Source organism: Daucus carota, chromosome 2, assembly GCF_001625215.2.
Source record: "Daucus carota subsp. sativus chromosome 2, DH1 v3.0, whole genome shotgun sequence".
In the NCBI taxonomy this organism is placed as follows: domain Eukaryota; kingdom Viridiplantae; phylum Streptophyta; class Magnoliopsida; order Apiales; family Apiaceae; genus Daucus; species Daucus carota.
This window is the reverse complement of record NC_030382.2, coordinates 56,914,094-56,928,845: the sequence shown is the minus strand read 5'-3', so window position 1 is coordinate 56,928,845 and position 14,752 is coordinate 56,914,094. Positions and strand designations below refer to the sequence as shown.

The 14,752-nt window shown below is 33.8% G+C and overlaps 1 protein-coding gene across 1 annotated transcript; it reads right to left on the bottom strand.

Moving 5' to 3' along the window:
- Positions 1 to 504: 504 nt before the first annotated feature.
- Positions 505 to 8,585, bottom strand: LOC108208852 (puromycin-sensitive aminopeptidase). Its single transcript, XM_064088410.1, is given in 32 exon segments — positions 505 to 785; positions 931 to 1,002; positions 1,083 to 1,199; positions 1,347 to 1,457; positions 1,575 to 1,750; positions 1,834 to 1,915; positions 2,004 to 2,150; positions 2,317 to 2,455; positions 2,538 to 2,686; positions 3,298 to 3,481; positions 3,642 to 3,722; positions 3,806 to 3,915; positions 4,010 to 4,066; positions 4,223 to 4,332; positions 4,476 to 4,521; positions 4,663 to 4,710; positions 4,877 to 4,957; positions 5,042 to 5,105; positions 5,323 to 5,348; positions 5,437 to 5,523; positions 5,698 to 5,725; positions 5,810 to 5,871; positions 5,969 to 6,181; positions 6,262 to 6,369; positions 6,448 to 6,522; positions 6,640 to 6,753; positions 6,994 to 7,070; positions 7,333 to 7,408; positions 7,557 to 7,694; positions 7,782 to 7,826; positions 7,951 to 8,031; positions 8,333 to 8,585. Coding segments are annotated over 32 exon segments (3,066 nt in total). The 5' UTR covers positions 8,414 to 8,585; the 3' UTR covers positions 505 to 704.
- Between the last annotated feature and the right edge of the window lie 6,167 nt (positions 8,586 to 14,752).

Sequence of the window (14,752 nt, the reverse complement as noted above, 5' to 3'; positions counted from 1 at the left end):
TAGTGTTGCTGATTAATTTGTTAATCTTACTAGTTTCGAAAAATACGTGATGTGCAACCACATACAGATTCTAATTATTAAATAAGCCGGTTAGTAGAAGGAAATAGTTAAATGATTCAAACAACTTTATATTGACGACCAACTATGGACCAATAGTTGATACTAATTGCAAAATTAGCAATGTAAGGCTATTAGCTACCAAATCATTGAATCCTGACAACTGCAACTGCAGGCCGCGCTTTTCTATTTTTCTTCGTATACTTCAGGGATATACATGGAAAACCAAGTGGTATTTGAGAACATTGATCCTTTTGAACGTACTAGGAAGCTGTTCAATCCTTCTGATGATTGTTTGTGTAGAATACTTCTAAAACTTTTATTTCAACCAACTTTAAGAAGCTCCAAACAAAACTATAAGATGCTCACAACAATACCAAAAATGTTTTGAAACATTTTAGCATTGCTGAGTCGAGTACCATGTACTAATCAGGAAGCGATCCAACATAACTCTCACAAAGTGAAATACATTATTATAATAGAGGAGTTTAACATCACACCGGGCCTATAGTATCATGGGGACAAAATATTTTTATTCTGAAAAGTGTGATATTAGAAAGCGTCTTTTGCAATCAAAAATATGATATCAAGAGTTCAGGATGAATCAACAAGTCCAACCTGTTTTAAGAAATGAGCTTTTGAGATATTCAAGGAGCTAAGCTCTTTGAGGCAATTTCATACACATTTTCTGAAAGTCCATTAGCAGACACAATCATCTCCAGTTGAGCCTGTAAACACCGAATGTAAATACTAGTCCAGAGAACAGAAAAGTAATATAATTAAAATTGTAAATTCTACCAAGTAATTTCATGTGGGAAAAAGTGGTTTTATGATCCCTAGAATCAGAAATTGCAGCTACAGTCTATTTATTACCTTTGCATGGCCTTGTCTTGTTTCATCGTATCTCTTCCACCTAGAGAAGGCTGACACCATCCGGGAAGCCACCTGCAAATTGTAAACAAAGTTTTTAGTGTTTGCTATTAAAAGCCTGATGATAACCACAGAAATGATAATGCTTGAAGTACCTGGGGATTCAGTTTGTCGAGTTGCACCACCAGATCCCCTAAGAATCTATAGCCTGACCCATCTTTTGCATGGAAATTGACAGGCGAGCCACAGAATCCTCCGATCAGTGAATACACCTGTAACAAGGAAACAATCATAGATCAAGTCAACTACAAGGCATAAGATGCAAGCATTTGTATTAAAGCATTTATACTGACCTACATATATACAACAATCCCCTAGCGTCTGTGTTCTTGTGTGTGGGTGTGTGGGTGTCATCTTACCTTGTTTGGATTGCGCAGGTCAAATGCTGGATGGTTCAATAGACTTTGAACATTCTTGACATTCCCTGGAATATTGGACATGGCTTGAAGAGAAAACCACTTGTTAACAACCTGCAGATTAAATTCTCTAGGATGTTAGTATCACTTCCCGACATACAAAAAACTGTTCAAGGCATAGTAAAAGAGTAATCAAGAAGAACTGGAAGGCTAACTAGTGCAAAGACCAACCAGGTAGTCATGCTGCCATTTGTTGTAGAAGTCCGCAAGAATTTCATCACGAGTTTTACCAGCATTCTGCGCTATGGCAGCCAGAGCAGCAAATTGATCAGTCATATTTGTAGCAGTTTTATATTCATGCAAAGCAAGCTCCGTATATTCTTGATCTTCAAGCGCAACAAGATATGCTGTTGCAAAAACACAAATAGAAATTAGACAACTACAACAGCTACATTCATCAAAAAGATGGAAAACTTGAAATTTGACAAACCAAGCGCAGTATTCTTGAGAGCTCGTCTTGACATATTTGCATGGTCAAATATGTACTTCTCCGTACTTCTGTTGTTTTTGACCTGTAACATATCATAACTTAATAAAAGAACATAAAAAGAAAAAGACAAGGTAAATGGCACACCAAACAGGGAATTGGAGGTATCTTACCGTATTGAGTAGTTCTTCTCTCAGTTCAGAAGCAAGCTGCTTTCTTATGAAAGATCGAACTGAATGAACAGCATCAGGGTCAGCAACTTTCATCATGTCCATTATTTCCCCTTCACCAGGCAGAGTCATAGCTTTTGCAATAAATTCCTATATTGCCAAACAAAAGTAAAGTTACTTGTGCATATTCCCTTGATATCTGGAATTTGGAACAGAAAACAGAAAACAGAAAACAAAAGGAAGGGAATAATTTTAAATTAAAAAAAATAATTGCACCTTGGATGATATTTTAGAAGTATACAGAAAATTATAGTACCTTATCTAAGCTTGGGTCGCAAAGGATGCTTTTGAGACCATTCACAAACTTTGGATCAAGAACCAATGGTCGATTGTGCTGGAAACTATCCACTAGGCTAAGCATGAGATTTCTTGCCAGGATCTGACCGGCCTCCCAACTAAAATGGAACACATAAAACTACATTATGCTAAAGTCAAATTTGAACTTTACAAGATAAAGCGATTATGTGATGTTCATACCGGTTAAATTCATCTGAATCGTGAGCAAGAAGGAAGAACAGATCACTGTCAGTGAGATCAGAGTCAAGACGAATAGGAGCACTGTAACCCCGTAGTATAGATGGAACTGGTTTCTGAGTTATATCGCAGAATATAAATTCTTCTTCTTTCTGCAAGTTGAAGGTACAAGTACAAATAATATTACCAGGTAAGACCAAGAAAAAGTAGAGCAAAATAGTAAGCACGAAAAAGGCAGAAAAACTAGAGACAGAAAAGAAATATTAGGAAACACCTTGCATGATCAGGTGAAACGTTTATCACCTATAGCACCAATAGGTGTGCCTCCCAAAGAAGCTGAGATTCAATTTCCAACTGACTAACTACAGTTACAGTATCTATCTAAACATTAAGATATAAAGAAGCATTATGAGCAACACTACACTCAACTTTAATATTTCAACAAAAATGATGGTCTCCTACAACAAAGAAAAGCTCAGGACTAAACCGTGCAGCCCACAAACAATTATCGCAATCTAGGAAGTGTGCTTATAGATTCATTTAATTAGAGGTCTGATAGAATGAGGAGAATCCACAAACTAGCCTAATTGTCTTCTAGTGTAACCCCCCAACTCCCACAAGATTGCACAAGCATAATTATCAGAGCAGGAAGAGTAGTGAGATTTTTTTTGACTCATCCACAGTCATCCAACATAGTTTCTTGATATAGCGTAACTTGATTCTTAATACTGACTACAAGTAAATGTCAAAGATTGAAACTAACCTTTGTAACTCTAAGAATTGTTGTGTGGACTGGTTGGCCATTAGTTGCAATAGACTCTAACTTCCCATCATGATATACTGAAGAGAGAGGCATGTCAAGCCCGCTAGAGTCCAACAGACCAACAGCTACAGGAATGAACATAGGCTCTTTCTCTGGCTGCCCTGGGGTTGGAGGTACCTCTTGACTTGAAACACAAAGCACAAAAGTGTGTAACAATCACCAAAAAAAAAAAAAAAAAGAGGGGGGGGGGGGGGGGGGGGGGGGGGGGGGGGGATAACCAAATTACTTGTTCTGTATTATATATTGATTATGAAGTAGAAGTACAAATAGATGGTAATTAATACCTGAACTTTAATGAAAAAGTACCAGCTTCAGCATTGTAATTAGAAGAAACCCTCAGATTAGGTGTCCCAGCTTGTGAATACCTGTATATCAATTCAACAAAAGTTTAAGGATCACAATAAATTAATAAAAGGCAACAAAAAAGGAAGTCAGATAGATGGCATACCACATTAAGAAATTAGAAAAATCTGCATCATTAGCATCTCTCATAGCAGCATAGAAATCTTCACAAGTAACAGCTTGGCCATCGTGCCTTTTAAAGTAAAGATCCATTCCCTATAAAGGAAATGCCAAGAAAGTTTTGAATCTAAGTTAAATAGCTTTAAATCTATGTTATACATATACACTACAATTAGTTCAGCATTCTTACTTTTCTAAATCCTTGAGTCCCCAATAATGTTTTGTACATCCTAACAACTTCAGCACCCTTACAAAAATAAAGCCAGGAAATGTATCAAGACCACGAACATGGTCGAGCCCACATCAAGACATAGCCTTGATGAAACACATTATTCATATTGAGGGGAGTGGGGAGAGAGATTGGGGGGGGGGGGGGGGGGGGGAGTGGGAGGGAGGGAGAGACCTTTTCATACACCTGCAAATGAGAAGACAAGCAGAAAAGCAGTCAGATAATTCTTTCATTACTCTGGTAAATCAAGACTAACAAAGATAATGATGAAGGTTTTTTTGAACCTACCGTCACTGCAGGTTCAATCCAGTTCCAAATGACAGACCACATTGATTTGCAAAACAATGAACGTTAAGTCAAAACCAGATAATGGTAGCACAGTAAACATAAAAGTTCAACATAATCAGTTTGAAGTGCAGAATAAAACATATATCTTCAACAAGATAAAACTTGCCTGTATAGAAGTTATCCATCTGTCAGAATACAAAAAAAAAAAAATACATTAAATATTTCACCAAAATACAGTTTTAGAAACTTTGAAGGAGGAGAATACACTAAAATATGTGGGGACGCGGGGGGGGGGGGTTAGGGGGTAGAAATGATGAATTTCATACCTTAATGTATGAATGAGGTCGTACAGGATGAGCCATTGGACCAGCATCCTACAAGTCCAATTTTTTTTATTAAGACCAGAGAATGACGTGTATATATATAGGCCCCCAAGTACATCAGCTTCACTGCAGAGGACACTCTGCAATGTAGCAGATTTGGCAGACCAACCTCACAAGAAAAGATAAAAAGTGTGAGATAATGATTTAGAATATATACCTGGGGGAATTGATATGTGCGAAGCTTTGAGACATCAGCAATCCGCTTTACTGCACGACTTCCCATATCAGATGAAAACTCCTGCCAATCAGATTTGGGATTTTAATAATCACATATAGTAAAGGTATGAAGCTGAATGTAGTGAGGCCTATAAAATTAGTCTACCTGGTCACGAAAAACAGTGAGACCTTCCTTTAGACTCAGTTGGAACCAATCACGGCATGTAACTCTGAATAGCCAATTGTCCCAGTGTTAACTCTTTTCTTAGTAATTGAAAGATTTAAATAAGCATACACAACTTAGGTCTAAGGATACTACATGTACTGCAATTTAAATTTCTGTTGTCAGGTTGAATCACAATGATAAAGAAGGGCAGAAGATAAGGGCTCCTAAGGATAACAAAAATGTTTCAAACTGGGGGAGACAATAGAGCAGTTGAAGTTAACCTGTTGCCAGTCCAGTTGTGGAAGTACTGTAAAACAAAGAAAATAAATTGTAAATATTCAACATAGATGAGGGGGACATCGAGTATCATAGCTTTCATTTAGTTACTGACAAACCTCGTGTCCAATAACACCCAGAATTGCGGCATAATCTGCATCTGATGCAGTTTCAGGAGATGCCAAAACAAGTCTAGAGTTAAAAATCTGTGCACAAAGGATTAAGATTATTCTTGAGGAAAAAGGGGAAAACTTTAAGACAGATATACAATGTACACAAGCATATATACATATATATATATACATATATATATATATATATATAGAGAGAGAGAGAGAGAGAGAGAGAGAGAGAGAGGGTGGGGAAAGGAGATTTTATACATTTAAACTTTTATTTTCCATAGCACCCCTGAGAATTATGACAAAAAAAGATGTTAAAAAATACACAAACTATTCAAGAACTAAGACAACATCAAAACTGTAAGAAACTTACATGTTAAAATCTGGAACAGCAACTACATTGAAGAGATCAAGATCATACTCAAGACCAAAAACCTAATTGCAAGTAAAGCATGCAGTAAAATATTGGCACTGATTATTCATAATAAACATATGATCAATATAAAATAAAAGAAACATGACGACGACGTACATCTTCATCCCACTTCATAGCTGCCTTGAGTGAATACATTGCATGCTCAGTCTTTGACACATCTTGTGCAGGGGTCCATATTCTGAGAGAGACTTTTCGACCTGAGCGAGTTGTGAAGATATCATCTCTGCTCTCCAACTGTCCGGCAACTAATGCAAACAGATAGCATGGCTTCTTGAAAGGGTCCTCCCAAAGTGCATAATGTCTGCCTCCCTGTATTATGACAAAAGTTTAAAAGGTAGCAATAACATAACACACCAAAAATCTTCTGATGACAACAAAGTAAGGTTCACCTCTAAGTCTCCTTGGTCAATGAGATTCCCATTTGACAGCAAAACTGGATACAGTAGCTTATCAGCTTCAATACGACAAGTGTATTTAGCCATGATATCGGGGCGATCCTGATAGAGATGATAAAACACATTAGGCATGGACAAAACATTTAAAACTACGAGCAATTACCTACGGAAGTAAAGAACCTGATAGAATGTGATTTTCCGAAAACCCTCTGCTTCACACTGTGTGCAGAAATTTCCTGATGACTGGTAAAGACCCTGCAACAAATATTCAGAACTGATTTTGTCAAAAGACAAAGAACATAATAACAGAAGAAGATTCGTAATATAGAAAGCATATGCAAAGACTTGAGGAGAAGGAATAAAGTAACAAACATCTAATGACGTGTTCTTCGATGGGCATATCTCAGTAACAATTCCCAGTTCAAATTTACTGTTTGGAGGCGACAGGAGAATCAGATGCCGTGAATTCGTCTGATAGTCGCCCTCCTGAAGGTAATTATAGTGTTAGGAAACACATTCATACAATAAAAGGTTCTAAGAATTAGATGGATGTAGCTCAATATTTCTTTAATACTCATGTATCAGGCTGTTCTAGTATAGGGTAAAACGTTCAACCTTGCAGGAACAGAATCAGAAAATATCAAAAGCAACAGAAGTACCAGGCTGACATTGCTAAGCACTACACTACAAGAAGATTGAACTAAAGAAAGGCAAAGAACTCCACACCTTCAGCTCCTTGCCATTGACCTTCACTGAGAGCAGCTTGAGATCATCACCGTTTAAGACCAACGGAGAAACAGAACCTGTGAAAATAAAACTAATAAGTTGAATGAAAACTATAACTGAAAAATATTAAGGAAACTAATTGACTGGGATCATGCCCTGAGAGGACTTTGAACCAATGTAATTACTAGTGGTGAATATCAGGAAAATCTGTATTTTAAAGTCTCTAAACTGCTGTAAAATAATCAGCTCAAGTTGTTCGGTACTTCTACTCTTGATTGTGGCAAGCCAGGTAAACTGAGAATATCGAAATACTGAAGAACAGTTAGTTGTTAGTGATACCTTCGACTCTCGGATAAACACTTATGTTGGAGTAGACAACTGTCTGTTCCTCACCCAGTATGAATTTAAGATCCACCTGAGCATGAAGTAACAGTAAATACATAAAGTGATGAGCTGGCATATATATGCATCAACTCAAGTAATTTCATATATTGAATATGAAAGCTCACAAATTGTAGGTTCAAGCAGTTTAGACATTCCAGATGAGGAGATAAGGATCTTACAGTGTCAAAATAATAATCAGGTGACTTGTAGTCTTTCAGAAAAATTTCCTTTGGCATGTCCATGGTCGTTTCTTCGACTTGCTGCGGAGATTCTGTTGCTACAGAACAAATCAATCTGCGACAAGTTCTCCTATCACTCTGAAAAAGGTTTCAATGTAACATGATTAATGTACATGATCATTTGCCACAAATTCACAAACTGATTCTAGTTGAGATACAACTTACGGGAAATGAGTGACACAGGAATTTATAATTTCTCCGACTCGGTACCTATAATAGAAAGATATTATTACACTAAGAGTTAAGTTCCAGGCTTTAAATGACAAGAGAATCAGCATATATCAATCATATACTTCCTATCTAGTTCAGCTCAACTAAAATATATTGCACAAACCTCTGAAGTAAGATAACGTCTATATCTAGATATATTCTGGGATGAGTGCCCAGAAGAGCTAACACAGCACCTGGAGTAAAGCTGCAAACAAGAAACAGAAAAGTGAGCAGCCCTCAAATTAACCTGCTTGATGACTTTTAAACTTGTAATCTGCAACTCCAAACATTACAACATATAAAAATTATTTAGTACTCAGTGGACTCTTTAATACATAAAACTATAAGCTAATCCAATTACTCGATATACTAATATGAAACGCCACATTTGAGCCAAAAGGCTGAAAACAAAACACCAAAAAACCATCTTCTGCCACTCTTTCTTCTTCGGAAACATATATATTTATATTCATATATACAAAGATAAGATGGTTTCGAATAATCACAGGAGGATTGGAGATCAAACCCAAGAGACAAGTCCTCGAAATACCAATTGAACCTTTACATGGAAGAATCAACCGAGCCATTAAAAATACTTATCAGCTCAAAACTAAAACAAACCCACAAAAACAGGTCCAATCTTTATCAAAGAAACGTCAAATCTTTATCAAAATCAAAGCTACCCAGATGGTCAAATCCCAATACAATCCACAAAAGACACTGAAAAACCCTAGATTACAAAAATATATGAGAGCCCATGTAAGAAACCAATGAAATATTAGCAGTTGTTGTTACCAGGGTTAAAAAAGGATAAGGATAATTCAAATTATGGACAAGAAAAATCACATAATAAATTTTATATAATCGAAACAAAATTGTAAGTGCTGATTTTTACCTTTGTTCTTAAGGGCGTTGAAAAACACACAGATGGGCTTGCAGAAACCTAAGACGAAAACCCTCGAGGAATATATATACACACACTCCGAGTGAGAGATAATGAAATTATGATGATTTTTACAAGTATAAAAGTTTAATCAATCAAAAATTTCTGCCGAATAAAAGATACTTTTAGAGCCGAAAATATATTTCCAGTTTTGATTGAATTAGCATATATATTTCTATTTTATATGTTTTTTTTTAGGAAATATTTTATATGTTGTTAAAGATATCATGCGGGTGTTTGGTAAAAACTTATAAGTCCAGATTCTCGATTATAAGTTATGAGCATTTATCGTACCATTTGTGTAATAAGTCAAGAAGCACTTATAAAAAGTTAGGAATGCTAGCTTTTGTTTCAGAATTTCTACTTATTTAATCACTTATAAGTCTTATTTTGCTTCCAACTTCTACTCCACTTATTTATTTTAAGCAAAAAGCATTTATATTAAGTTCACACAAACGACCCCTATTATTTATACATTTCATCTGTATTGATGTGTGTGCCAGTCAGATATTCCCATGTGAAATTGTAAACCGCTTTGATTGTTGGTAGTAAAAGATTTACGGTACTTTTTAAAAGCCCATGAAGTTGGGCCCAAATGTCCAAATGTGAGTAGTGTGTTTAGTACGTGGGTCATCTAATAAGGTCCACTATTTGAACCCGTGGGTGAGAAATGCCAAGCATGAAAAAGAGAGACTTGATGGGGATTGGGGAATCAGTGAAGGTCTTTCATTAGTTGGCCCGATTTAGAAATTACTTTCCTCTGAAGTCCGAAGTGGTTCAGTTGGATTTAGAAATTAATATCTTATTGTATTATCAATCATGTACACTTTTTAGCTAAAAATTAATGATATATATAATATAATAAAAAAATATTTAAGAGTATATAAAAAAGAACCTAACTCTAATGATAAATTGTCTTGTTTATAATAGTCAACCTGATGCTATCTATTTTTGTCGACCATCTAAAAAGTTTTATATCATTTATTATCATATTGAAATGATGTATTGATAATATGCATTTTCAAAATATAATTAACAATGGTTTGTCTAGTGTGTGCCCAAGAGTATAAGCTAAGCACTAAAATCCATAAATATTGGTGTGATTGTTGTAAATGCAGGGGGTCCACCATTACTAGAAAGGGTAAGCCAATAAAAACCCTCCAAATTTATGAATTTTAGTGCTTAATATGTGCCCATGGGCACACACTAGAAAAACCGAATTAATAAATACAATCAATACACAATAATACAATATTTCATGGATTCGATAAATGTTATGTCCAGTTTAATCGATGAATTTTAATCAATCTCATCATATATATGCATCTGATCATTCTCATGGTCTCCACAAATATGGTACTCCACTATGGAGTATTGATTGGTACATGAATGCTGCCTAAAATTCAATGTCAAAGGTCCTCCTATTCCTGCACTTTTACACTCTGCTACTTTGCTGCTATCAGCAAAATTAAATAAATAAAGACGATATGTCACTCTCCCCGCAGCCCACACAATCAAACTTTGCAAAAAAGAATTCACTTCAACCACTATCATTACAAATCCACACACTCACCATGGGCTTGCAAATTATGGGGCTCATAATGACTGAAACGAAGCTGTGTAATGCGCAAGTGTAGTGACATATTTTAAGCACTTTCCAGGTAGGTTCCAGTTCATTTTATTTATTTATAATGGAAATTCGAACCTGGATAAAGTGTAATTTTAAAGTTATTAGTAGGGTGATTTCGTTTGACTTAAGTGTCAATGTTTCTGCCAAATGCTATTAAGAACTGATTAAGGATTATAATTTGTTTTTGGAGCAGAAACCGATTTCTCGAAGCTCATAAAAGCTTTTACTTTTTGCATTTCTCGATATGTTTGATGACAAATGTTGCGCATGTTATTTGAGAAGCTACGTTATGCTCAATTCTATCTACGATCTAGACCTTTTATAAGCAATTTTAAAAGTAAAATATATATATATATATATATATATATATATATATATTATTATTTATTTTTTAATAAAAAAATAGATCTAAATTTTTTATTAAAAAATTGAATAATAATATACTATAAGAATATGTTTTCTAATCATAAATTATGTGTAAAAGGTCAAAATGACTATCATTTTAAAACAAAAAATATCCGGAGTTTATTTGTTAGCAAGTTGCAGCTAGCTAGGTTGAGGAGTTAATGTCCTAATTGCAAGAATAAATGTATATATGTTATAACATGTTAAATAAGCCAATAATCGTTTTGGTTTGGATACGTAAACATATATATGAGACCAGCTTATTATGGTTGTGATTATCGAATTGTTCAAAATTATAAATATCATATCGTCTTCTTTATAAGCAATAATATATATTTTCGGAGAAAAGTAATGAAATTGTATCTACATTCTGCTTGGTGGAACACACGGATTTATTTGTTTGATTGCATTATCCTTGAAATAGAGTAATATGTACAAATTATTCATGCGACAGACTATTACCACAAATTTCAAACACACAAGCCAGTGAGAACAGGTCTTTTCTATTGCGAATCCTTTGAAATGTTGAAGGGAAAATCTAATTGCATATCCAATAGTTGTCGGTCCACGCTAAAAACCTAAACAAAGGGCTATTAGTTTAAGACCTAATCTGTCCTTAATGCAGCTAGCGAAAACTATTAAACTAAGAGCATCTCCGACCGCATTGGCTATAATCGTTGGCTAAATTGGACCTGTTAGACATTATGTAAAATTTGCTGAACCTGTAAGACATTTTGCTTCAATGGTACTGGCTATATTGGTTGGCTATAATTTAAAAATAGTATGTTATTAATATTTTAAATTGTTAAAATAGAATATATCAGTTCAATATGGTAATAAATGATGTACAATCTTCCTACAGATTTTCTTACAGACCTGTAGAGGTTCGACAAATTTAGCCATCCACGGGAGGTTGGCTAAATTTACAGACAACAGCTGAGCATGGTTGGAGTTGAGTTTTTGGAGCTATTGGCTAAATTTTTTTATTTTAAGTATGACAACTCACTTTTTAGCCAAGAATTTTAGATGGTTGGAGATGCTCTAATAAAACATGATTAAAGTATTCGCCATTAGTTGTCATACACTTGTGCTGTACCTTTATCATGTCTTTCTTGCAAACCATTTACAGAGGTAAATCCACGGAGTAATTTATAAAAATACTCTCTCCTACGTTCATTATTTAAGATGCACTCTAGTACTTCTATAAATTTTGCCAATATCGGAGTATTTATTCCGCGTAAATATTTTTCTCCGCTCTAATAAGTTACCAATTTTGCGTTAAAGTTGTTATAATTAAATTTACTTAATTTTGATCGAATTAAAAAATTATTCTTATATAATTTTAAATTTTTTATAAAATAATATTCTTAAATAAATTAAAATTTTAATATAGATTCTAACTTGTATATTTTAATTAAAACTGAATTGATTTAACAAAAAATAAAATGTGCCTCATAATTTAAAATGGAGAGAATCCTGTATATAAACAAATTAATTAGTTCTTTTTCATATTTGAAATTGGGACCGAAGATGTTTGATCGTAAAATCCTAACCATCTAATAGATGGCAATGAATTGGAGCCGTACAAATGTGTGTGAATTCACATGCAGACATGTGCGCATAGGAAGTAGCAAAATGAAATTTTGGACTGATGTTGAAGGAGCTATAACGAAGCATCAAACTAAGTCAACTAGAAGTGTCCTTTTGCTATATAGATACAAGCGAGACGTTTATCTTATTCACCAATGATTTCTGGAGGCCTGGTCTGGAGACACGGTTTTTACATGTTTTGAATTTCATTTCGATAACGATATTCTTCTGTTTTACTGTGCCCCCTAGAAAGCGTGAGATCGGTAAGTCTGAGCTGAGTGATCTTTTTTCTGTCGGAGTCACGATGAGTATACAGGTTACTATAATCGACGATGGGAGATTTGCTTCATACTGAACAAATTCAAACCCCCTCCGTCGCCTGAGTCGAGAGCGGCGCCCTTCAACGATCGTTAAAAGTAGTTCTGTAACTTATTTTCAGAGTTTCTTTTAAAATAAAATTTAATTATTAAATTTTTATTCACGAAAAAGATCTTAAAGATAAGTTATATGATTTTGCTTATTTTATCAAAAATGGAATAGAATTGTATTAATTGGATAAATAACTAATGAAGTTTAAACTTAGAGCATTTCCAGCAGTGTCTTAGTGTCTTCCTTATAAATATTATAAAATATTGAATCCTAGTGATTTAGGACAAGATTTTGTATTTCAACTCCAACAATGATCCTTATAATTCATTCCTTATTATTATTATAATAATAAATTTGGAAAGAGATTGATAAAAGATGGAAGGAAGAGAGAGAAAATAAGTTACAATAAGAGAGAGAAATGATTTTTTTATTAAAGAAATCAAACGGTCCAGTGTTTGCACCGTCCTAGACTCCTAGTAGCTCATATGTGTATGATGGGGAAAATTCATCCAACCTGCAGTTTATAATCGTTTGAACTCGAGAAAATATTGAACACATAAATAACTGTTTCAGTTGTCTAGTAAAAAAAATATCGAACATGACATACATTTATCATTTATATCGTCCTAAAACTATGAAGTTGACCCTAATACTATTTTACATTTTTACTTGTCCAAGTGTATTCAAATCCATTGGTTACAAGATCTTCTGGTATATCATACCCCGATATTTAAAATAAATTTAAAATAAATATTTCAAGATTAAATATCTTGTTTAAAATATAATAATATTATAATTTATTTTATACATAGAGCAAAAGGATATGAAATTATAATGACCACCTCGCGGGAAGTAGAAACTAGAAACAGTGATGTGCTTCTTATAAAATTAGGTTAGAAAAACAAATTTGTATTTACTAGTGGGGTGGTTTGTTCGAAGAATAAGTTAAATTTGAAACAAAATATGAAACCAATAGATTATTATTTTAACACCAAAAACATCTTTTTCTGTTAAATTACAGTAATTTCATTTATTTTAGCATAATCATTATGTTTATTTCTAGAGCAAGTTGATTGTGTGCTCAAATACATACAGTACTATTGATATTACGAAATGAAAAAGTGCATTTTGATATTATGACAAAATTTGTAATCCAATAATAATGAATAATACTAGATGCACTATTATATATGTCAATAGTATTTTAAAGAGTATATTGCATTTTATAACTCCACATTTTGGCTCATTAGCAAATCAGACCCCACATGCACTTTGAAACGTGACAGTTTGTAACTCTAAATTTCATTTAGCTTTCGATTTGTAACCATGACCCACACATCTGTTAAAAACAGCCGTTAAGTTTAACTGTTTGAGAGATAATAGTGTGTATATTAGTTTCTAACAATTACTTTACCCCATGTGACCCCTCAAAATTTATGTATTATATTTTGAAATTAATTCTGAACACACACAACGATGTAAAACAATTTAAAATAATTTTTAACATATGTATTTAGATTTAGAATCTAAAAATTTATTTATTTTTACATAAACGATGTAACTTATTTTAAAATATTAAAATAAACACCTAAATTAAAAATTATTGTATTTTTTTTACATCATTGCGTTTGTTCAAAAATAATTTCAAAATATAATTCATAAATTTTGAGGGGTCACAGGGGATAAATTAGCTGTTAAAAACTAATATACACACTGTTACCTCTCAAACAAACAAAGTTAACGGCTGTTTTTAACGGATGTGTGGGTCAGGGTTACATACTGAAAGCTAAATAAAACTTAGGGTTACAAACTGTCACGTTTCAAGTGATTTGATTTACTAATGAGCCAAAGTCTGGGGTTACAAAGTGCAATATATTCTATTTTAAACTTTGCTTATACTTGATTCTATATTTAACACAAATGCTATAATATTTTATCATTTTGCATTTGTGTTTAACACCCTTTTAAATTGATGTTTTTATTTTGTGT